This window comes from Oryzias latipes, chromosome 15 (assembly GCF_002234675.1).
Source record: "Oryzias latipes chromosome 15, ASM223467v1".
Classification (NCBI taxonomy): Eukaryota; Metazoa; Chordata; class Actinopteri; order Beloniformes; family Adrianichthyidae; genus Oryzias; species Oryzias latipes.
Window position 1 is genome coordinate 18,309,136 of NC_019873.2, and position 25,170 is coordinate 18,334,305.

General features: G+C 36.6%; 1 protein-coding gene across 1 annotated transcript in view; it reads left to right on the plus strand.

Annotated features, from left to right (window-relative positions):
* bicc1 (BicC family RNA binding protein 1) overlaps nt 1–25,170 on the plus strand; it is a 66,639-nt gene that overhangs the window by 11,912 nt on the left and 29,557 nt on the right. The window contains exons 2-3 of the mRNA XM_011484364.2: nt 8,583–8,629; nt 16,657–16,726. Of these exons, the coding sequence (XP_011482666.1) occupies nt 8,583–8,629; nt 16,657–16,726 (117 nt within the window). The remainder of the gene's footprint in view (nt 1–8,582; nt 8,630–16,656; nt 16,727–25,170) is intronic.

Below are 25,170 nucleotides of genomic sequence, written 5' to 3' on the forward strand. Positions count from 1 at the left end.
ATTGATTAACAGCTGTTTCTTTCTCAGTAGATGTCTATGGGATTGGTACAAGTGGGTACTTCCTGTTTGAAATGCAAGGGGGGAGGGGTCACTCAATCCAGTTCTCATATACAGTCAATGATCCTAGTTTATAGTAAAAAAAAACAAGGCTTCTGCTGAAATTGTGATATTATTATTTTTTTTTATTTCTCCAGATGTTGAGCTCCATATTGTGTTACGATGATGACAAATTGTAAAGCACGCTCAAAGTGAATTGAAAATGCCTTTCATCTGAGGCACCAGGAGTCATTGTAACTTCCCTCACTCATCTTGGCAGTATAAAACTTGAATTATCCTATTAATGATAACACTAGTGTTTTAATTGTTAAAATGTTTGTCTGTATTTTAGAAGTTTGTGTGAACTGACATCACAACCAAAGAAGCAAACACTGTTTACATTCCTTTTACCCCAAAACAGTGGAATCTCCCTGAAATCTAGTCTTTCCGCAAACTAATGGAAACCAGATTCTGTTCCATCTAGCAGGATTTAGTTCTGTGTTGTTCTCCCACCTATTTCCATGTTGTGAATGTGTTGAGATCCATAAAACAATGTGCTTAGTTTTTACCATTATATCCACTTCCTCAAACAAATACTGCATGGTACCTACATAGTAAATACTAAAACAGTAAGTAACTTAAAGTGCAGAACTGGCACATTGGAAATCAGGGTTCAGTTCCCAGGGGGCGTGATGACCTTAATCCTGTCTGGGTCCCAGGGCAAGACCCTTCACACCACTGCCTAACTATGCAGGCATAGTTAAGTCTGGGTCCCCCTGGTCCGGTCCCCAGCTTAGCTAAAACAGAGGTGTGTTAGGAAGGGCATGCAGCATAAAAATCTGCCAAACCACCTGTGTGAATTGGTGAAAGCTGATTTGTTGTGGCGACCCCTGAAGGTATATATGCTGAAGTCAACAACATACAATTGTGGGTTAGCTGAGAACTTAGGCAGCATTTTTGGTTTGTTGTGGGGTAAAGCTCAACACTTACTGTATGAACATGCAATGCCGCACATTTTTATTTCCAGTTACATCCACAAAGTTGATTTACTTTAATAATTCTGCTAAAGTTAAACTTATGTATTCCCAACAGACTGATATTTACATTGGAAAAATATCAGTATATACCCTTCTGTTATTTAACTAAAAACCCCAATTGGTCATGAAAAAGTAGATGTATTCTATCACCAAAAGTAAAAATGCAATTTCAATGTATTTATTTCTCAGGGACAGTGCACATTAAAAGCATTACATGCAATAGGCCAGAATTGGCATAGTGGCTATTTGTCATCTGTTTTCCCCAGACAGATGTTAAACTTCTACTTAAATGTGTATTTCTCCTTTTGATTGGATTATTAACAAAATTATTAATTTACAAAACAAAAGAAGGAAACACAAATAACAGTCCTGACCAAAAATGATGGCACACCTAAAACAAATTAAATAATTTGACTATTGCAATATGTGAAAATAAGATGCTTCTTTTAATTGACATCAAATGTATTTTTAATCTGGTAAAAAGTCATTGCTTGTATTTACTGTTCTCTTTGCTGATGTTTTGATAGGTAATTGGTTTAAGAATTATTATTTCGTGGGAATGAATTAATTATTTTGTTTTAACCATGTCAGGTCACAAGCTCTGTATGTTTCTTCAACTACGGTTCAGTCGTTTGGTTTATTATTAGTGCTTTCGAAAAAAGTCTAAGCTCACGAAGAGTCAAAAAGCTGAGGCCCAAACAAATTCCTCCTTTTTTGGATTTTGGAATCATTTATTATTTATTATTTAGCAAGTTAAACTACAGTGAACTTTGAGGCTTTATCACTATTGATAGAATGTCAATCCAGTGTAATACCACTGAGAGTAGGTTTTACTTCTATGTCTTAGAACACAAAAATGATTGTATATCTTAACTGTCAAAACAAGTCAAAATGCAAACAATGTGACCTCTTTGAATGTTCTTTTAGCCGCCACAAGCAGCATGTAGGATTTCAACGTTCTTTGTGACTTAAAACATGCATGTTAATGGGGTGTTGCATTTGATTATTTTTCTCAGAGCTCACAGAGTACCCTGCTGTTTCCATCTTGTGTCTTCTTCCTCGGTTGGTTACATATGCGCCAACAAGATGTAATACTCAGAGCACATGGCTCAGGTTTTCTCTTGCTTCGCGTCACATTCCTTTCAGTTTCCAACAGTTGCAAATTTGCCTGTTCATTTTGGTGTAGTATTTGATAGGTTAATGACTGTTTACCTCTTTTGCTTTCATTGGTTTTACACATCTGAATTTGGTGATCAATGGTAGACTGGGCAGAGATATCTAAAGACAAGCAGGACATGGTCCCTGGAGGGCTGGTATTGGACTCCCCTGTAGATCCATGTGTGATTCTCGTTAGACTTGGCTCTGGCATTTTGAAAGTCAGCTGTTATGTATTTTCAGATATTTACCGTTTGAGTATTGTTTGAATCAATCACCGTCCTTGGACGAGAGGTCCGGAAATGTTCAAGGTTTATTGAATACATTAACACGTATAGTTTTATTTCAGAATCTCAAAAATGTTCATCTACTCCAAATTAAAAGAAAAAGTTTTGTTATGAAGTTCATGATTTGAGAACGTTTCTTTGTGTCTGCTGACCAGGTCTCTTGTGTTTGGAAAGCAATAGACTGTAGTGGAGAGGTTGCAGTCTGACTGTTGCGGACGGAGTCTTTAACACAGGTAACCACTTTAAACAGGTGCCATTTAATGTAGTTAGCAAGTCGAGGACAGAAGAGCAAGTCTGTAAGGTAAAATTGCTTGTATGTAGGCGATAATTGTGTATTTTCTACACTTTTAAACAAAGAAATTCTTAAAAAAAAATCTTACAGTGTGATTCCCTGGTTTTTCTTTTTACATTCTCTCACAGTTGAAGTGTATATATGATGGACATTACAGAGTTTGCTCTTCTTTAAACAAGTACTTTTTCACCCCACTGTACAGTGATCCCTTGCTATATCACGGTTTACTTTTCACGGTTTCGCTACTTCACGGATTTGCATCCTGCATTGTGTTCTGCATTCTGATTGGCTAAAAAGTCACTCAGCGAGTAGCTCAAGAATGGGACCCTTTGATGAGCCGTTCATTACAGTTCTCCAACATAATCGATGGGGGCATGTCGGTGTATAAGGATCTTATAGCAAAGAAGAAAAAAGAGCGACAACAACTGCCTATCACTATGTTCTTCTCCCGAACAAACACACCTGCAGCTGCAAAAGGAAAAAACGCTGCAGAGGATGCAGCGGCTCAGTATGAAGAGCAGTGAAAAAGAAGACCGGAGTCACTATCTGTCCCACTGTACTTTTTTATTTTTTTCATAATCATTTTAAATTTTCTTCCGTTTAATCCACTCGGGTCGCGGTGGGCCGGGCTAATCTCTGCAATTTAAAGCCTTCTGTTCTTATCGATGATTGAAATTATTATTTGACAGCACACTACAGAAGTTATTTGTTGAAAAAACGTTTCTAAAGTACTTTTATTTGTTAAAAAAACAATTGATTTAGCCTGTTAAATGGTTTGTTCTTTCTTTTCAATGTATAATAGTGTATTTCATTGTATAATAATTGTAAAAAAAATAAAGGTTTCTACTTCACGGGTTTTGCTTATCACGGGTTCTATTTGGAACGTAACCCCCGCGATAATCAAGGGATCACTGTATATATGTTTATTATCATATTGCATTGAGCTTTCTTTGAAACACTGTTCTGTTCATTTCTTAGGAAATGAGGGCATTCCGGTAACTTCTACACCTGTAGTAATGATAATATATGCCTTTGAAATCAAATACAGGATTGTAGCTGCTCCTGACACCATGGTTGCCATTACCTCCCTTTACACATTTCATGAAAACATAAGGACACTGTAATGTTATGCAGGAGAGTATCTACTGCACTTGTTTGATGATTTTTTTTGACAAAGTGGTTGGCAGAACTCAACCTTGTAATAATTTTGATTTTTTTTATTTTTTAGAAATCCATACTTTACTCTTGTCTTATGTTATTGGAAAGTATTGGAAAAAGTAAAACAAAATGTGTTTCTGTTTTATTTTTCATTTTGTGTCTTTAGTATTTCCTAAAATAGAAGAATGCAATAAATTAAAAGGAACCCACTGTTCCTCATGTTGGATTTACACACCCCCCCCCCCAAAAAAAAAAAAGGAAAAGATGGCAACAAGTGGAGAATTCTAAAGTAGATTTTAAATCAATTACAAAGAGACTGATGTGTCATGTGACAAAAACCTTATATTTTTTTTTCATTATCATTTGGGTTTTTTTCTGGAAACTATTTAATTTAACTAAAGTTTATTTTAGTTTGGTAAGCATCCTATTTTTGACTGTTGCATATATTGCATTAAAATTCCCCAAACCAGAAATAACTGAACATAAAGTAGGTCCACTAGAAAATTAAAAAAAAAAAATTTGTTTAATGAAAGGCATAACCACAGAAGAACAGGTTTTCATTTGTCAAATAGTTAAGAGAAATGGGGGAAAAACACTCTGCTGTGCCTGCGCTCCTTTTTACTCGTCTTAACTCTGGCAGGAAATGCATGAAGTAATGGGGTGTTTTATAATCCTGGATGACTTCAGGCCACCAAAGAGTGGATCACATCTGTCAGCTGTTCACTGCAAAAGTACGTTTTAAATGTAAAGACTTTGACCTGCTATTATCGAGAAAAGTGATGTCTGTTTTTATTAATGCATTACATTATCCCCTCTCTGACATTTTTACTTATTTGTGCTACACATGTGAGCCATAAATAAAGACAAGATAAAGCAAACGTTTCTAATATGAAGATTATACTATGTCCAGTATGACATTTTACATTTGGCCTCATTGGATATCCCCCCCCCCCCCCCCCCCCCCCATAATTTTAAAATTATTTATCTTCCTGGAAAACAGCATTCAATGGCATGAAAAGTGTGTAGGAAACAAACATTTTTACAAGTTCAACAAAACACAGATTTCTGAAACTGCTAATAAAGGATCTAAAATTGCGTTAACTACTATATTTTCCTGACTGTGACTGTTTTTGATATTTAAAATCACTTAAACACCAAGTCAAAACAACTAAAGGTTGCTTTCTTGTCATTTATGAAAGTAGTAATGTAATTAAAGCATGGAATATCTGGGGTCATCCTAGTTCATTGGATCTAAATTCCTTTTTTGATGAAGACGTATAGAGTTAGTCATTGTTCAAAGTAAACTGGAATAAATTACAAGACTACATATTATTGAATGCCTTCGTTAACTATTCACTGGATGAAAAAAAGCAAAGTATAGTTGGGCACTGTTGTTTCTCTCCCTGTGTGTGTTGTATCCTAAAATTCTTCCCTTTTATCAATTGACGTGTGTTTGCTTGCTAATGTAAGTGATTTGAACTCAGATTAACTTTATTTTCTGTTGCACATTCCTTTGGATTAAAGACGATGTTTTTTTGCTGCTCGAAGGTCCAAAGAAGATTTAGTGTTGCACTCGATTTTAAATTCCTAAAAGATCCAAAAGTCAATGAATAAAAGTGTACTTTTGTTGAGAAATATCTTAAAACCATACAATTTAGTTTTCTTCTTCCTATTTTTCCTTACCAGTAATTGAGTTTAGCTTTCAGTTGTTTCTCCACATTTTAGGGAAATTCCATTTTTTTTTTTTTCTTTTGTAAATACTGTAAACACTTTTTATCTTTGGAAATGTAGCCTGTTAGTTGCTCAAATCTGTTATTTTAAGTAGTTTTCTTTTTTTCATCAGGTAGGCGGGAGGATTTATTTTCATGCGTTTTATCAGAAAACTAACTCACCTGTTAGCAGACCAGACTGTCTTTATAAACTGTGGTCTGAGTGTGTTTACTTTCTAATTTTTCCTGAGTACAAACACATGTTAAAGGCTCTTAATGTCGACTTTCAAGTTCACTGGGAGTTTGCATTGTTATGTCTGTCATTTCTGATGTGATGTGGACAACACCGATTTTAAGTGGTGCTGTTAAATATTTTCCAGCACTATTTTTTTATAGCTTTTGTTAAAAAAAAAATGCCATAGTTGTGGTAGCACAAGTGAGGTTTTGCATGGAAGCAATATTTACTGGAACATGTCTGCCTCTTTCAAGTTTGAATGTCATTTTTTCCAATTGAGGCCCTCATGTTCCCCCGCCCCGCATTTGTATTCCTGTAGTTAAACAGACTGTAATGTTCCTGGATTTGTTTCTAAATTGGAAATATCAAATGTTGCTGTTTCCCAAATGACCACTAGAGGTGTGTTGCAAAAGGGAGTTGTTTCTCATTCACTTCTTAAAGTCAAGTAAAATGTAGTGCTCTGTTTTATTTTTCAAGAAAACTGTGAGGTGTTTTATTAGTTTATTTTTCCAACTAATCAAATCTAAATCAATTGGTTTTGTTAAGGTTCAATTCAAAGCATGTATTATGGGTATGGTTTTGATTGACAGGTGAGTGGAATTAATAAAGCTTTCAGTTTACATTGTTCTGCGTTTTGAACAACCAGCCCCAAAGTAAGGGAAATTAATCCCCCAATAATGACCCACTCAGAAGAAAATTGTGTTTTTGGTGTTCTTAACATGTCCTTGTGGCATTTTTCTCATGAGGGACATATATAAAGAAAATTATTCCTAGAATTGCATTTCAGAGTTTTTCTCTATTAAAATTGTTGTGAATCAGGAGCAAATAGGTTTTTGAAAGAGCTTGTAGTTATGTTGTAGAAGCTACTTTTGGCAGGCCACAAGCTCCCTGCTCCGTTCCATTCTGATGCATTCACTTGTAGACAAATAGATCCATATACATCTTTGTTTTCCTTGTCTGAGCTGACATCTGATTCAAAACTGTATGGCTAGATAGCTCCAATGTTGCTCACCATTTTCTGCTGCACCAGTAATGTTAGGTTAGGGTGGGGTTGGGGTGGGGGGGCTGTAACCTAGCAGAAAGTTTACATAGATGGATAATGGGAAATGGGGTTGGGCTTACTCTGCACCAACAGTCCCGCCCACAACTCAGAATTGAATTTTCAATAAACTACTGCCCCTCTGCAGAAGCTATGTCCTAGAAAACGACAGTTTTAAAAAATATATTTTGGCCCAAAAAACGGTGTAATCGTAATTAAAAGACGACCTGAAACACTTTTCAAGTGAAACTTTAAGTGTCTGTCCCACTTCAGGTTTTACTTTTGCCATTCAGAATATTTTGGGTGACTGACATTATTCGTCCAGTCTACCATTCATTCATCATCTTCCGTTTTGTCCCTTTCGGGGTCACGGTGCTGCAGGAGCCTATCCCGGCCACTTTTCGGTGAAGGCAGGTGACACCCTGGACAGGTTGCCAGTCTGTCGGAGGCCCACATATCACACATCCATTCATTCTCACCTATGGAAAATTTAGAGTTGCCAATTGACCAATGTTTTTGGACGGAGAGAACATATGCATGCATGGGAGAATATGCAATCTCCACACAGAAAGGTCTCCCATTGATGTTCTGTTTCAGGTCCCCCAGCCGGGACTTAAACCAGGGACCTTCTTGCTGTGAGGCAAGAATGCTAACCACTCTACCACCGTGCGCATAAACAATTCAAATAACTGGGGTCTCTGCACAGCTGATGAGCTCGATCCCGAGTGTTAGACAAAGGAAAGAAGTAATGCATGCAGGGTACCAGTATCTGAGATACAGGGTTAGAAAAACACTCTTTAAGGAGAATGAAATGTGTGGGTCATTTTACAAAGGCGAAGGTTAATTAACTGGCTAATTACTTTACAGAATTCTTATTAAATGTGTAACTTTTTTGTAAAATGAAATCCGAAATAGTGCAAGGCAAGTTTATTTTTCTTCTTTATTTCATCAAATTTTCAAAGATCAATACCAATAATTCATAAATAAACGTTTTGGTTTTCCCTGTGACAGTGGGACAGGAGAAATCTTTTTGGACAGCAGATATGTATTTACATCAGCAAAGCTGCCACATTTTTGAAAGACCACATGTGTTGGAGCAACTTCAGGCCTGACTTGATCTGATGATTGGCTCTCTGCTTCTATCTGGCATGCTTTAGTAGCTAAAGGGAGCTTCTTGGCATATTCACCTGCTTGGAACTTGTCACAAAATCTCCACTCCTAATCTCACCAATTCTTTTGTTTGCATGTGATTCATAAAATACAGTTAAGAAAAACCAGACGTTTTTGTTTCAAAGGAAGTAAGAAATCTTTTTGATCCAATTGTGGTGAGTGAAACTCATTTTTAAGGTGCTATAGTAGAATCAAATGTTTTGGTAAGAGGAAGCCACATGTAATCCCTATGATCATAGAAAACGATTTAGGAATATTGTATTTTGTTTCTGCCAGTCGGTTGGATTCAGTTTCCCGCCAAATACTACATTTACAGATATGTAGATCCACCAAAAACCTTTCTTTGTGAAGATATCTTTGTATTTATTGATTGGATAATCAGTGTGTCATTTGGACTTGTTGCTTAAACTTCTTAAAACTGTAAATTTAATTTCTTTTCTTTTTTTTTGTTTGTTCAATTCTAGCTGCCTCTGAGGGGAGAGTCAACGGGGGTGAGGATTTCTTTCAGAAGGTGAGTGTGTACTTAGAAAATGTGTGTTCCAGCCTATTGAATAATGTGTCTCATTGTGTTCGAGAGCAGGTGTCAGGTGCTCAATCACTTGCTTATAAGTACGAACAACAAAAAGAATAAAAACATGGAAGTTCATTGACGTTAAACCCCTCCAGGGCTCTAATGCCGAACCACAGCTGACACAACATTTGGGACCTTTCTCGCTTACATAATGTATTATGGTATGTACCAGACTGTCCTGTGTTTGAGTTGGGTTTAAACAAAACTCTGATGAGGGCTCTTCCATTTAAGTACTGAAATAATCAGCATCCAGTCTGTTTTCCTTAAAAACTTGTCCTCAGTATTTAAATAATACTTCATAGACCAAAAACTTTAAATACTTAGTTTTTCTGCTAGAAATGTTGACATAAAGCATCCTTAGAATGATCCTTGGGCTCAACTTCCCAAACTAAACACAGGTTAAGTACAGTTGCATGAATTAAATTAGCTGAAAATGAATATTTTTATTGACTGTGCTGCTTTGAAATGTCAGATGAGTTTTATAACCACTCAAGTTCTGTCCTGGTGTGCAACCTTTACTGAATGTGACCCAACCCAAAAGTCAAATTGTATTGGTTTGACTAAAAGCAGACTTTTACACACGCCTGTTGACGTCAGACCAAACTGAGTTTGGGTGGTCAAACGCATTCAGACAATGCTCTTGGAAATATAATTACTTCTGTATATTTACATTAGTTTCGTCTTAACTACCTTTTCCCGTACCGGATCCCAGAAGTAAAAAGAATCAATGTGCAATGTGGTGGAAATTCCAGCTGCCACATTGAAATTTAATAGTGAATTGGTGCTCGCATGTCTTTGAATACAAGGATGCAGAACTAAACATTTGTCATATTCAATACTGAAATGGGCAAAATAAGCTGGTACCAGACACGAAAAGGTTCAGGTGGCTTTCTTCTGGATTTCAAGGTATATCTCCTCATTCATCAATTGTAATTTTTGCACAAAAAAACCTTTCTAATCCTCCACCCCTTCCTTTTTTTTTTAAAGCACAACTGTTTACCGGAAAACAACAGCTTTAAGAACGGTATTAAATGCATTTTTTTAATCCAATCACTACCTTCTTGTCTGTTGTCTAACATTCAGTGTGTCATACATGGATATTTTTGTGCGTGGGTGCAATTGTGTGTGTGTGAGAGGGAGAGAAAGAGCACGAAAGTTTTATTTACAAAAAAAAAATTGTTTGTTTTATTTTACTAAGTATTGGAGCTGTGTTTTTTTTCAGAATTCATCAAGATTTGTTGAGATACTACCAACATTCATATTTTAGGTTATATATATATATATATATATATATATATATATAGATAGATAGATAAATAAATAGATAGATAGATAGATAGATATAGATATATAAGCTCCCAGGCCTCTGGTAGAGGACCCGAGCTTGGAGGAGAAACCACCCGCGGAGGGTGAGAGGGGCGTTGTTTTTATATATATATATTGCAAACTAAAGTACAGCAAGATGCACAAAAAGTTTAGGAATATATATTTTTTTTCAACAGTCCAATTGTTAGAATAAACTAGATACCTTTATAGGGAAAGGTAAATTGATAAATCCTACTCAGCTGTGGGAAACCAATACTCACACAAAAATTTGCATAAACAGGCATTATCTGTTAAGTAAATTTATTTAAGTACACTGGGCTTTGGATCCAATATGATTAATGTTATTATTTTGGGTGGTGTTGCTTCCATCAGCATTATTAGGCTGATTGCAGATGCAGACTGCTGGGAAATGTATTAGTTGATCATCAATTCCAATTAAAGAGTTAATCTAAAGGCATTTCAAAGCTTCTCTCTTTAGTCTACTTTGTGCTATCAAGTGTGCAGATCAAAAGTTCTTCCACCTGCTCGCTGGTCTCACTATGGATCACAATATCATCTGCAAACATCATGATCCACAGAGATTCCTGTCTAACCTCATCTATTAGTCTGTACAACAAGACGTCAAAAAAAATTATCTTGACAGGTCCCACCTTCACTTTGAACTCCTCTGTCACACCTACAGCTCACCACTACTGTTTTACTTCTCTCATACATGCATAACTCCAACATACTAATTTGCCACTCCAGACTATCTCAAACAGACCACCTCTCTCTCTTTACCATTGTAGCCTTTTTTAGATTCACAAAGGCACAATGTAGATTCTTCAGACCTTCTTTGTAGCCCAGATGACTAATGAAATTAACAAGTAAATGACAAATTATTGAGTATAAGGAAGGTTTCTAAGTTTAGTAAAGGTAGAGAGCAAGCTTACAATGGAGAATGTTTTTTTTTCCTTTTTGCTTACTGTGTTTACTGAACACAGAGAAATTATTTGTTCAAAGTGCTGACATTTTCTATGATATGATGATGAAAGAATGATTAGACCAGATTAATCAAACAAAGACTAAAAGAGTTTACATATTCAAACTTAAAAGAAGATTATTGGACTATCTTGACAGTAATGCTATTTCCTGTACATCTCTTGTGCATTCGTTAAAACTCAACTTCTTGGATGTGTAAATATTATATCCCACCAGGGTTTAATGATAATTGAGAGTGGTTTGATTTAACTCCCTCTTTTTTTTGTTTTGATAACTTTTTAAAGGAAGGGAGTTGAATTTAAAGTCAAAAAGGGAATTTAACATTCTCTAAAGAAGTTTTTTTTTACAAGCCAAGTAATGAAGTAATGCAAACCAGATGTCTTGTGAGTCCCTCAGTATGAATTTTAACAAGGACTCTTGATCTGAGCTCTGCTTGTTCTTCTTTGGTTTGGTATAAGTTGAAAAAATGTATTTATATTAAATGATGTTGTTTTTTCTTTTTTTTTTAATTCAAATGTGGTTTACACCTCTCAGATATTTAAGGCATGTGTAGGGTTCTGACTTGGATAATTCTTAACTATGTCATCATGCCCACCTAAAGTCAGGGAAAGCACTGGGTTGGCTCTGAAACTCTGTCATTGAAAAAAGGAAGAAATTAAGTGAAAAACCTTGAAGATGATGAAAGTGGAAACTCTTAGTTGGAAACCTCTTCCTGCTGGTTAAACACACCCATATTCTGCACATAATCAGTGAGACTAATAGACATTTTCTCCCTTACATAAGGAAGCATATGTTCTCCTTTTGACGCACACACTTTTATTTGTTGTGCTTTGGGAATGAGATTTAATACATTCCCTGAAGAAAGCAACAGAAAATTATCCACCCCCACACTTTCTCCCCCAAGCCCATTTGCCTGAGTTGATCCAACTCTCTTTTTCGCTGCTGAACTTCGTTGACTTCAGAGAAAGATTTTGCAAACAGTCTGGCCTTTTCATGTCAGTGACAAACGACAGACCAGAGTAAGACCACATGAGGGTGTCCCAGCTGGAAAACTTTCCATGTGAGGGTCCGTGGGACTCACACGAGGAAATGTGTGTTTGTCCGTCTTGCGTTGTGGTCTTTTATCCCTTCTTCTCTCCCTTCCTACTCTTAAGTCATTTGTTGTATGACCTCCTGCTATTTAATTGACAATTTGTCTTTGCAGTCTATAAAAAAAAAATCTATTATGTGCAACAAGGTTTTTTTTTGCAAATTAAGTGCGTATGTGTTTGACTGAAAACTGGCCATGGTGTCATGGCAGGAAGTTTTACTGCGATGCCCTATTGTGAAAATAATGACACTGAGGATCAATCTTCTTTTTGGAGAGTCAAGCTAGAGTTTAGGTTTAAAAGGCTTGGCTAGATAAACCAATGTCTGTGCACCGCAGAAGAACTTGAGATGAATTTTGAGGCAAAAGATGGCTTTGAATTTCTAGCCAGTTCATCCCTGATCATTACTCCTTCACTGCTTCCAAGAGGTTGTGGTTCCTCAAAAGATTTCCCAGGCATGATATAAAAATGGCAGTGAATTTGGGTTTAAAGCCAAAACGTCTTTCGCTTTATCCATTATTATTCTTCTTTTTGCACGAACCGTCCTCCATTTTTTGATTTGAAAATGATCTTGATTAAAGCAAGTCAGCATGAAGGGAACATATAAACTAATGTTTGTGTTTTATCGGTTAAATAATTGCATCATCTAGTGGTGAAAATGTGGATCTGATTACATTTCGGCAGAAGTTATTGCAAGATTGCCCTCCCTGTAATGTGTTTAGCCTTGTCACAACCATTTGTATGTGTAAGCATTGGCTAAGAAGGCTAACGGAGACCCTGCTGCGAGTTAACACTTGGATTGTTAACATGGCTTCTGAGTCCCTTGAGGATGGCTCGCTCATTGTTGTAAGCCTCAAGTTCTGCTGCTTTCTAGTCTTATAATCTGCCTCACACCTGTTTTACACCCACCGAATGCCCTCTGTGCCCCCCCTCCATAATCACACACATGTTCCAGCTGAAACAACAGCTGTACTAATGTAGCGAGGTGTGTGTGAAACAAGCCCTCTCCAAAGAAATACCAACAGTGACATTTTCTGATATCCGGTTTCATGATGTACAGAGCCGTCTGCACACCTACTGCAGACCTGTGACAACCCATCATCGTGTCAGGGTCACACCATTCTGCAATATGCTTTTCTGTATTACTTAATCTTCGAGAGGGTGGAGTGGTAGACGTATAGGTTTCCTAATTCTTGCATATAATTTCGACCCATTTGAAAAGTATTTGCTAGCTCTTTTCATAAAAATAAACACCACGCACTCTTTAAAATGGTGTGTGGTCTGTCAGAAATCAGTCCCATCTGCACAGAGCTACCAAAAACAGCAAAGCTGGACAGGAAACAGGTTTCTCTTAACAAAGCCCTTTTTACAGAAGTGACGCCACGAGTTGTGATTCAGAATAGCACAATTTAACGTCTATTACTATTTTTTCAACTAAGTTTATACTTAAAATTGTACTTTTATTAGAGTTTAGCTTTTTTTATTTTTTTGTAAAGTTTCACTTGTTTTATTGCTACGTATTTAAAATGCTGCTTTTTTTCAATGAAATGCCCTCTAACGTCTCTACATATTTTCTCAGGATTTGTAGGACACGAGTCAGACACGTTTTCCTTCACTGGGATTTTTCCGCGTCATCCGGATCAGAATGTTCTTTTAATGTTGTTTGCAATACATCCAGCTGTTCCTGTGAGCATGTGACTTCAGTCAGAGAAGACGAGTCTGAATTCAACTGCGGGGTTTATGATGATTTATTGACCTTCCTCTCGTTTGCCAGATGATGGTGGGGAGGGCATCATGTAGTAGATTAGAGTTGCACGTGCCTCAGGATAGCATGAAGCCTAGTAAAGGAGAAAAAAATAAGTTTGAGGCCTGAATTTCATAGCCTGTGGAGTCAATCTGAGTCAATAGACTGATCTTATCCCAGAGTTTGTGAAAACACTTCACAGAGGTAAAATGGCAATGTTTACAGCGGGATCAAAATAATAAAAGATCATTAGTGAGATGAACATTTGCACTGGCTGTGTTTTCAGCCGTAGGGATACAACAAACAAATCCGAGACTAAAATCTAAGAGCGAGATCAGAGAGACTGTTATCCCCGTTTGTTTAGTGTATTTTTTTTTTTTCCTTTTAAACAGGATTCCTTCAGTAGTCATTGGCAGCAAATGCACGACCACAAAGCGGATAAATCAACATAACTTTAATGTTGTGGGTACATAAAATGTAACAAAGTCCTCAGGATTTTTTATCTCAGCTAAACTAAGTGAAGATTGTGGCAAAACATCCTTAAGGAATGCTTTAAAGCACAAAGCATAAAATATAAGCACAAACATTTTCTTCTGCACAAATATATATGTGAAAAGAAAAAAAAACATTTTTTGGCTTCATCTGAAAGTTGACACTGCAGTTTGAGAGGACCAACATCAGTTCAAATATATAAAATATAATAGAAGCTATACCAATGGGGTATTGTTATACCAAGGGCTTCAGCAACTATAGTCTTAGTTGGAAACTTTTCAATATGTTTTGACATTCTATAGGTTTTAATTTTCATGTTTCATATAAAAAGTTTTTTTGGTTTTCTTGGATGGGCTTTGATGCTTCAGTCCAGTCCTTTTTGGTTAATGTTGATAATTCTTTAGAGTCCCACTCCAACCCTCTTTTGGTCTACTGTTAATGTGTTCCTGTGTCATATTCTTGGACATAGTTTCTGCAGAGCAGCAGGAGTTCATTAGAATTTCACCTCCGAGTTGTAAGTAGAACCGTTGGCGTGGAGTAAGCCCACCCCTGCTTCCCATCATCCATCTGTTTACACCCCTAAAGCCCAAGCCAAGATGCAATAACGATGGCGAGCAATGTCGGAGTTATCCAGCCGTACAGTTTTAAGCAGGATTTGAAAACAAGGAAAACAAAGACGTACACAAATCTAGTCATCTACATGTGGGTGCATCAGAATGAAGCAGAGCAGGGAACTTGGGGCCTGCGGATTCATAGTTTGTATGTAAAGACTCCAAGCTTTTTTTAATGATATTTTTCTTCTGCTCCTTATTCACAATGATTTGAATGAAGAAATTCTCAGATGTTGTTTTAATCTTAATTTTCTCCAAATATGTCTTTCAATATGATAAAAATGCTACAAAAATAAGTTAGAAACACCAAAAATGCCATTTTCATTAGAGTGGGTCTTTAAAAGTAGTAAAAATTTTACATTTGAAGAACCAAAAAAACTTTAGATTGAAATTTTGAAATTAAAAGTTATTAGTTAGAGAAATTACATTCAGTATGACTACCGCAATACTTGAAATCTCTCACTTTTAAGGTAAAAATACTATTTTTTTTAAATAATTTGATATTGTATCATAGAACTACCCAAAACAATTACTTTTGCATGTAATGACTAAATGCTCATATTTTCCTTTAATGATTGTTTTTTTGCAGACATTCTTCTTCCTGTTTAGTATTTAAGCCTTTTTTTGTATAAAGTTATATGCTAAGATGTAGAAAATCAGTGAGGCTTGAAATGACTTCCATTCAACCATCACAAACTCAAAAGTGTCTGGATACTGAATTGGCAGAGACGCATGTTAAACCTTTCAGAGCTGGCTCCACTTTACAGGTGTGTGACAGGCACCGAATGAACTGTCAGACCTTGTTTTCAAAGATGACAAACAGGCTTTGTACTGACTTGAAAAAAAAATTGCACCAACTTGCATTATTACTTGAATTAGTTACAAAAAAATCATGTTTTACTTGTGGTAAAAGTGCTAGAAAGCCTAATATCTGTAGGGAATGCTGATTGATCTTAATGCACTCTCCTTTGAGTAACACTGTTTGACTTTGGGCTTAATGCACTTGGCCTCTAAGGTATCTTAAGTGGCAGATGCTGATCATGAGTTTGCGTAAAAGCTTGGCTGAAATTTCAAATTTATATCTCTTCTTCTGCCCTGAAAACACAACCCCCTGGTAGTATTAAAGCAAACAAAAGACTGTGGGATATTTAAGAAAACAGCCATGGAGACAAAGCCATTTGAAGGAAGTTAAACAGACTTTTTTTTAAAAATTATGATTTTATGCTACGCTGACGCCATTCACCAGAGTTTTGCTCTTTACATTTTAGTTGGAAAGATTTGGAAGGTTTTACCTTATCCCAGTCACAAAGTAAAGTTCTCAAATGATCAGTTTTCACAAAAGTGACATGCTGACAGTCTCCTGACCAGCTCCTTCATGTTTTACTTCTCCTGAACTCCTCGAGGTTTGCTGTTTTCCCACAGATCCATATGCTTCTGCTTATGGCAATACACTTGTCAAAGAAAAAGACTGACCTTAGTGCTTTTTGTTCCAAAATCAATTCAACTTTTTTTTGCAAGTTAAAATGAGCTAAAAAGTAAATTGTATTGACAAATGTCCCAGAATAAAAAGTTACCAGAGAGATTTGGAATGGCATTTAAATAAAGTAGGATAATTTTTAATTCTCAAAGGACTTTTTGCTCATTTAAAAAGCTTGCTCACATTTTTGCTCTATTTCTTTTGCTTAACAAAAATTTTTGTGATTAATTAATCTCATTCTCTTCTAGATCATGGATGAAACCCAAACGCAGATTGCGTGGCCTTCCAAACTGAAAATTGGAGCCAAGTCCAAAAAAGGTAATTCTTAAATATCTGTCCGTTTTGAGGAAAATATATATTTTTCTGCCTGTTCCTGTGGATTAATGTCATTTGCTGTTTTCAAACTGTGCTTCTGCTTCATATAGGCATAAAGGTCAAAACTGGTTCCATTAGTCTAAATGGCTCATTTTGTGGATGCTTGTGTTTTCTGTCATTATTACTCTTGATGAACAGTTGTTTTAAAATCTCTATGTTAACTGGACTGTCCAAGTTCTCCTTTTCTGTACTTTTTATTCCTTGGCAAGTCTTTTTAAAAAGACCCCGCTTTCCTTTTCTGAATTTAATGCGAAGCAGGAAGTGCCAGATGTTGCAGTTTCCCCAAAGACCAATGAACTCAGGTTGCAGGGAGGATGGGCTCTCCAACTTTACACCTGAAAAAATATAATAGAATTTCCAAAGTGTCCCCCTTTTTTTACATTTATTTTTTATTCTAATCAGCTGTTTACATTTATTACAGCTCAAATATGCAATTTTTTGGCATGTGTTCTTTTGTTGTTGTTTTTGATTGACAAGCAAGTTATCCAATACATGAACCCAGCATGGGTTGGTCCAACTACCATTTTTGGAAGTTGATGAGTTTGGTAGAGAAATTTTTGCTCTGTGCCTTATTTCACTTTTAATTTCGGTTTCCCTTTTAAGAATCCTACGGGTGACATTACATGCTGTCTGTTTGTGTTTACAATATATATAGTGTGTAAACACAAGATTCATTCAGACATTTCTGGCACCTCTTAAAAGCAGAAAGATCGCAAATCTTTTCCCCCTGTTTTGTTATCCCATTTTGTGATGCCATATTGTGTTGTTGGAACAACAGCGCAATATGGATGAGGGGTGTAAAAGAGGATGACGGGTGTAAATTAGCAAAGTAAAACTTTCAAACAGGTCATTCTTTTCATTAAAGGCCCATTCACACCAGGCATCAGTGTGGTGCGATCAGAGCCTTCTCTTTATAACACTCATAGGAATATTTTACATGTTCACTATTGTGATAATGAATTTACTGAAATGAATTTTGCAAAGTCCACACATATTCTTAAAACCAAGAAAATTATCGGCCTTCTTGAGGAAGACTTTCCGTCATCTGGATTCTGTTTTGGAAATTGAAGTGTCTTAGCCGCAATAAGATCCTTACAGCAAAAATGTTTATTGCCTTACTAGTAAATTATAATGTTTATTTCTAGAATTGGTTAAATTTTCTGTTGGTTTCTCTAACCTATCAAATCACACTTAGTGTGTCTGATTCTACCAAGTCTTTCAGCTGAAAGATATTGCACTTGAATCTCAAAATATCCTCTCATCCAATTGGTCAGGTTTGATTGGCATCTATGACTAAATCAGAGTTTAAAAATGAAAAGAGGTTAAATGTAGGGGATTATCTCTGAACTTTGTTTGCTCATCTTCCCATAGAAGAAATCTGTGTCTGAGATATGTTTTCCTTTCTCGCTTTTTTCATTTTACCCAAACCCATCTTATAACGATTTTTAAACTGTTAAAATTGAACAGCTAGAAGAAAAAAATATCATTTTGCATTTGTCATTATCCAGATGCGTCTCCTAAAGATGCATTGATATCGGCAAAAATGTAGATTTTTTCTTCTTCACCATTTGTATCCACAGCAACACGTAAAGAATAGGCCTGAACAATAAATCGCAAATTTATCGTTATCGCGATATCAAGCTGTGCAATATGCATATTGCAAAAGTTGGTGACAATTGTAATAAATGGTTACCTTAAATGTGCCTAAACAATCTTATAGCAGCTTGAGGTAGTTAATGATTCAAATAACATTTGACCAATCGGATGGACCCCTTTGAAGTTAGATGCCCGCCTCCTATGTAGACAAGTATCATTTGGATTTTAATTTAAGTTATGTTGACTTTAATTTAAATGAAACTGTTTCAGTGAAATGGAACTGATGTATATAGATGTTCTGCTATTTTTCATGTCGCAAGTTATATCGTCATTGCAATATTGATCGTTAATATCGCATATCGCAAGTTTTCCTCAAATCGTGCAGCCCGATTATAGAATAAGTCTCTTTGTGCCATTTTTTAGTACAAATAAAAAGACTTATCTTATAAATAATGAAATAATATAGATTTTGCTTCTGTTTAATTATTATTTACCAGACCCAAAGACTACCAGTTGAATCAGTCCGAGAATGTCTGTTTTGGGAATGTATGTTTTGGTCCACTTTTAGTTAGATTACACTATGAACAGTAGACAAAATAACGGTATACATTTTTTTTTACCAATAAAAGTGGAGGTTTCTTTCTAACTGAGACTTTTATTTGAAGATTGAATCAGTATGTTTTATCCAAATGAGTAAATCCAATGTTTTCTAATTTTGACCAGGGTTGCAATGCATCACATACAGGTCGTGTGAATCTTTAATGACACATATGGCCTACATTTAAAATTAAGTTAGTTGTTCCACCTAAGACTTAAAACAATATCAGTTATTGTTGTACAGAGGGAAATGTTCTCCAATAAAAGTAAGTGGACATTTGGAAGGGTAGGATGCATCTCATCGTTTCTGAAGTCAACTAAGCAATTTAAAGAGCAAAGCTTGAATGTTTTCCTTTTCCTCATAGCTTGTCACTTTATCTGCTCGCAGGGCTTTGAGATTTCACTGTAGAGGCGGAGGTGTGGGAGTTACTTGTACTAAAGCTCACGGATTTATTGGCAAAGTTGTTCTAACTCTGTTACCAATAAAAGATTATCACGGTTATTTAAAGCTCTTCCGGGAGGGGAAAGAGGCGGGTATCGAGGGGAGGGAAAGGTGTAGCTATGCCCTCTTAGCTGTGCTCCAGAGAATAGCCAGCGTGCGTCTTCAAACCAGATGTGCAATCCATTGACATTATGTAACTTCCTCAGTCACTCAGCTCAGACAAATGTTGATGGGATTACTTTGGAATCTTTTTACATTTTTCTCTCTGATACTTAATCAAGTCTAAGTCTTGGCAGGTCATATATACGCACTTACCCCAAAACATTAGTTCATTCAGATGCCTTCAGCACCCACCCCCCAGGAAATGATATGTGCACATAGTGATGATTTTTTAAATTCTGTCGCTTGATTTGTGGCCTGTCAGATTTTCCCACAGAGAAGAGAATGTTGCATAGTTTCTTAGTTATCTTTTGTGTGAAACTGATTATGTATTATGTTAAAAGTTCAAGAAAGTAATCTTTACAACTGTCTTGATACAAACACTTCACATTCTACATCTTTGTGATTTATAACAGGATAAGAACAGGCACAAAATTACTCCTGTCTTTTTTTTATATATATTTTATGCCATTTGCTGTTCTTTTGCTTCCATTTATTTTTTATTTTTGAACGTTTCGATTATGATGTCTGGAATCAATAACATTGTACAGACTGCTGCGGCTGTGAGAGGATATGTAGTCTATGTTTGCTGCATTTCTTCATGATGCTGCAGTCCATCAAAATGGAAAAGTTGCTCCTTCTCATTTATGCTACACTTTGGTTGCCAAAGTATTTGCTTATCTGCCTTAGTATGTTTTTGAATTCAAGTTTGTAATCCAAAGAGTCTAACTTGATGTCGGCCCACCTTTATACTAAGAGACTGCAGATTGGAATTATATTAGTGTTTTGTGAGGTCGGACACTGGTGTTACATGAGAAGGTCAGACCAGCAGTCCGCTTAAATGAACCCCAAAGACATTCTTTCAGGTTAAAGTCATGACTCTGTTTAGGTCAAGTTCTTCCCTACCAAACTCGTTCATCCATCTCTTCACGGACCTTACTCTGTGCTGTAGTGTGCAGTCTAGTTGGATCAAGAGGTGTCCTTCACAAACTGGTCCTTCAAAGTTGGGATCTTGGAATTAACCAAAACATCTTGTTACGCTGAAGCATTCAGAGGTCCATTTCACCGATACTAAGCTCAGCTCCTGAAAACTCTCCCTCCACCAAACTTTGGACTTGGAATAATGAAGGTTGTGAAAAACTGTTATTCTGGAAACTTCAAAACCCAGATTTGCTCTTTAGATCATTAGATGGGAAAGCGTGATTCATCTCCCCTAAGAACGTGTTTCTACTGCGTCCAATGCTTCGGATTGCCCTTGATGGGATGCAGTTTTTAGATGCAGTTCCCTAGCCATTAGAGCAGGTTCTATCAAGCTCTCTTTGCACTGCTCTTATGCTTTGGAGGCCTGCACTGATCGACTGCAGAAAGTTGGCAATTTCTGTATATTATGCACCTCAGGATCTGCTGACCCGTCTGTCAGTTTACCTGGCCTACCCTGGCTGAGTTCCCAATCACTTGTTCTTCGTAACAGCCATTGAGTGTTGAATATTTTGAAGTGTGGAAATTTGAGGAGTGGATTTGTGGGTGGCTGTGGTGCTAAGGTAGAGCCTTTGACCTCTGATGGGAAGGTCACAGGTTCTGTTCCTGCCTTGCCTGCCCATGTGTAGTAGTGTCTTTGGGCAAGACACTGAACCCCACATTGCTACTGGTGGTTCCAGGAGGTTTTGTTCTTTCCACAGATGTATTGAGCTGGCATTGTGGGAGTGTGTGTGCAGGGCTGAACAGGACTTGTGACTGTAAAGTACTTTGGGCCTTAATCAAGGTAGAAAAGTGCTGTATAAGTTTACAGCTTTTTACTATTTGTGGAACAGGTGGTATTTATCGCAGTACATCGGAAGAATGTATTGTGTCTCGAGAGTCCATTATTTTCAATATGTTGGTAGAAGCAGGTTGCGTGTTGAGACTGCATGATTTTACACACCTGTTGACATGGAAGTCACTGGAAACCCAGAAATGAAATATCTGGATGGGTGAATAGCAATATCAAGTGGGATTAAGGAAGTTGTGAGTCTTTGAGGTTGAATTGTTGCCATCAAAACTTGTGTTGCTGTTTTAGATGACAAGACCGTGCTGCAGTTTCAATACTCTTTGACAGAATAGTTGGCATTGTGGCTTGGCTCTAGGTTTCAGGAATTCTTTGATATTTGTTGCTTTGTCTATGATAGTCATCTAAATGTTACCCATACTTTCCAATAATGAGATTTTGTGTTTTCCACAGATGTTTTGAATGAGAAATGCCTAGCCAATTGGACTCTGTTTTCTTCCTTTGTGTGGCATTTTTCAAACCTATCTGGAAAAATGTTTAAGCTGTGCCAGCGGAAAGCCCTGGGTCAGTAGGTTTACTTTCTTCTAAATGAAACTAAAATCTGGGCAACTCTTTTCCTGTAGCTGAAAAATCCAACCTTGTTGTTTTTTTTTTATTAAAGTTGTCACATGTTCCAGATTAGTACTGAGTGCTCGTTTTTTTTATTCCACAATCATTCGTCAGGAATAGAGAAAGCACAGACCCACACTACACTTCGAGTATGTGTGGATGTTCTACATCACAACTGCATTGCTCGTTTAGGCTTTTAATGTTTGCCAGATGTGCCCTGCTGGTTTTAAGGAACCATGCGCCCCCTAGTGGTTACAGATGGAACGCAGTTGAATTCTGTCCTTCACATCTGAATAATGAGACTTCGTCAGAGCTGAGCAGGAGCTGTGATGGATCTAATGGATCTCATTCTGTTTTACTTTTGTCTGTTTTTATAAGCTATCTCTAACTTGAACATCTTTTTTTCTTTCACACAATAATGAACTAACTCTCCTGTGTGGAATGTGGCATTTCTTTAGATGGTTTGTTAGGATTTCTGAAGAACAGAAGTGTTTCTCTTTTGTCATAAGTTTAGAATTCAGCCATCCTTGCATTTTTATTCCCTAACTTGATGTTTTTTTAAGGTTTTTGTTTGCATTTTCATTCACAGTCGAGACCTTCATGGTCAATTTTCTTATTTTTTGCCAGATGTTTTTAACGGTTACAGATCTGCTTTTTGAACGTGTCCATATGTAATCAGGATTTCCTTTGAGGTGCCAACGAATTAGCTAAAATAAATCTGAATCATTGTGTCCTGTCTGAAGCAGTAAATCTGTGTTAGGGGAGGGCTTTTACTGGAAGGGCTCAGTAGACTCTCTGCTCCTCAGCACAGTTAAACACTGTTGGGATTTTTATGTCTGTGTGCTTTGAATTCAGAGGGCCAGATGTGGCTGTAGAAATGTTTGTCCAACTGTGAAAATGTAAAAAAAAAAATATAAAGGCATAGCATGTAAATGTTACATTCCAAGGGTCATGAAATATTGGAGATTTCTAGTTGCATTTTCTGTTCCTGCAATTCGGATTCTTTGCTCATTTAAATGATCAGTCCAGAGCCATACTGTTTCCCTCTTATTTTTTTGCTTAGCATGATTTCAACTGTTGTAAACCCCATTCATGCCATATGTCACTAATTTGCATCACACCATATACTCCAGGATTCCATTTAATTTAGCATCATCACCTTGAATGGTGACAACACTGAAGAATTTTTTTTTTATAACTGTAAAAAAAAAAACAGACATGAAGAGGTTATTGTAAGCATGAAGAAATAAAGATTAGATAAAGATACTTTATTAATACCAGCTTTGGAAATTCAGTTGCTGCAGCAACCATGTTGGGCATTTTTGTACAATAATTTGAAAGGGTTTTTATGGAGCCCGTGACCTGACATGGGTAAAAAAATAATTAAAGCTTTCCCACGAAATAATATTTTGTTCCCACGGAATGATTAAATGGTTCTCTCAAAATATTTGTTTGTTTGAACGAAGAAGTGTTTAACATGAAGAAAATCCTAAAAGCTGCCTTTTTTGAACCAGAAGAAGTTACTCGTCGGGCAGCCTCTTTTCTGGCTAGCCCCAATTTTGTGGAAAATGAAGCAGATCTTCTCTTTTAGTTTTAGATATGCAAAGTTTCACTTTGCAAAATGTGTAATTACACTGCTTCCATTAAATCATTTATGCAAATAAACACAAACCAACTCACGTGATAAGTCATTCATAAACATGGATGTGAGCAATACTTGGATTTACAGCGAACACATTCTAATTTCTGTGTATATCTCATGACAATGCATGAAAGACACAGAGGATGTTTAGTGATCAGATTTATTTATTTTAAAAAGCTCTTCAAAAGCATTGGTAATCATGTGTCCATGTCTGGGTTCATTCACATGCCGGTACACACTCCTTCCTGCTGCAAAAGCCGCTTTCCGCCACTACATCCGTGTTTCTGTGACCAACATTAATTCAATAGGGGGTAAATAAAAACAAGAATCAAACTAGGGCATGAATTTTTATTATTAGTTACTGCAGAGCAGCAGTAGTTCATGAGATATTTGCCTCTGAATTGTGGACAAGACTGTTGGCGTGGATTAAGCCTTCCCTCATTTCCCATCATCCCTTTGTTTGCACTGTCTCCCGCTAGCCTACAGCCCCTCAAAAGTCACAACCCCATCCTAACATTAGTGGTGCAATACAAATAGCGAGCAATATAGGAGCAATCCAGCCTCACAGTTTGGAGGTAAGTGGCAGCTCAAACGAGAAAAACTAAATGTTGGTAACTTGTACGTCCCACTTACAAGCTTTTGCCAATGGGATTTTTTTTATCTGCTTCGGATTTAGAATGATTTGAATACAGAAATACTGATGTGCATTTTTATATATGTTTTTGAAAAAATGCCACAAGAACATGTTACAAAAAACAAAAACAGGATTTTCATGGAGTGGGTCTTTAAACAACGTAGAGATAAAAATGTTGTTTATTTTGACATGTTTTAACCGCTGATTTGTAGTCTTCCTTCCAAAATTGGCTGTCATGATGAAGCATGACTTCCAGCTGTTTGTGATGGGCGTGGCCCACTGCACAAACCTGCAAGGTCCCACACACACACATGATTTTTTTATCTATTGTAAACATTCCATTTAAAAGAAAATGGATGACACGACTATGTTTGAATCCACAGTAAATCAGCCGTGTGTCTACACTGTTAAAGAAGCTGTTTAACCAAACTAATCTTCAGGGATTTTCAGTCTTTTAGTAGTTAAGCCTCTGACACACAACAGACATTGATGCTTTCCACTTTGTATTTTGATTACATTCTTCACAAAGTTTCCTCACAACGGGAAAGTGGAATGTAAATGCACTTGAAAAGCCAAACATAATCAATGGATTTCAGCAGCTCCGTCATTGTTTGTGGACTGGGACTGTAAGTTTATGTTGCAATGATACTAACAACAGCATGGGCTTTCCTGGTGAATTTTTGTAAAAAAAAACTAAAGCCTGTTTTACTTAGCTGAAGCTGTCAAGTCAAGCAGTGACTTTAAATAGTCATTTGTTTTGTCAAGGAATTAAACCAACTTTGGAAGGAGTCAGAATTCTTAATATTTTTTTTATTTATTTTTTTAGCTTTTAGGGTGTTTTTAATGATTCATTTAATACCCTAACATTGATATATTTTGACTAATGTGGTTGATTGATGTATAATGACAATGACTTGTTAAAAATTACTTTTTTTTCTCTATT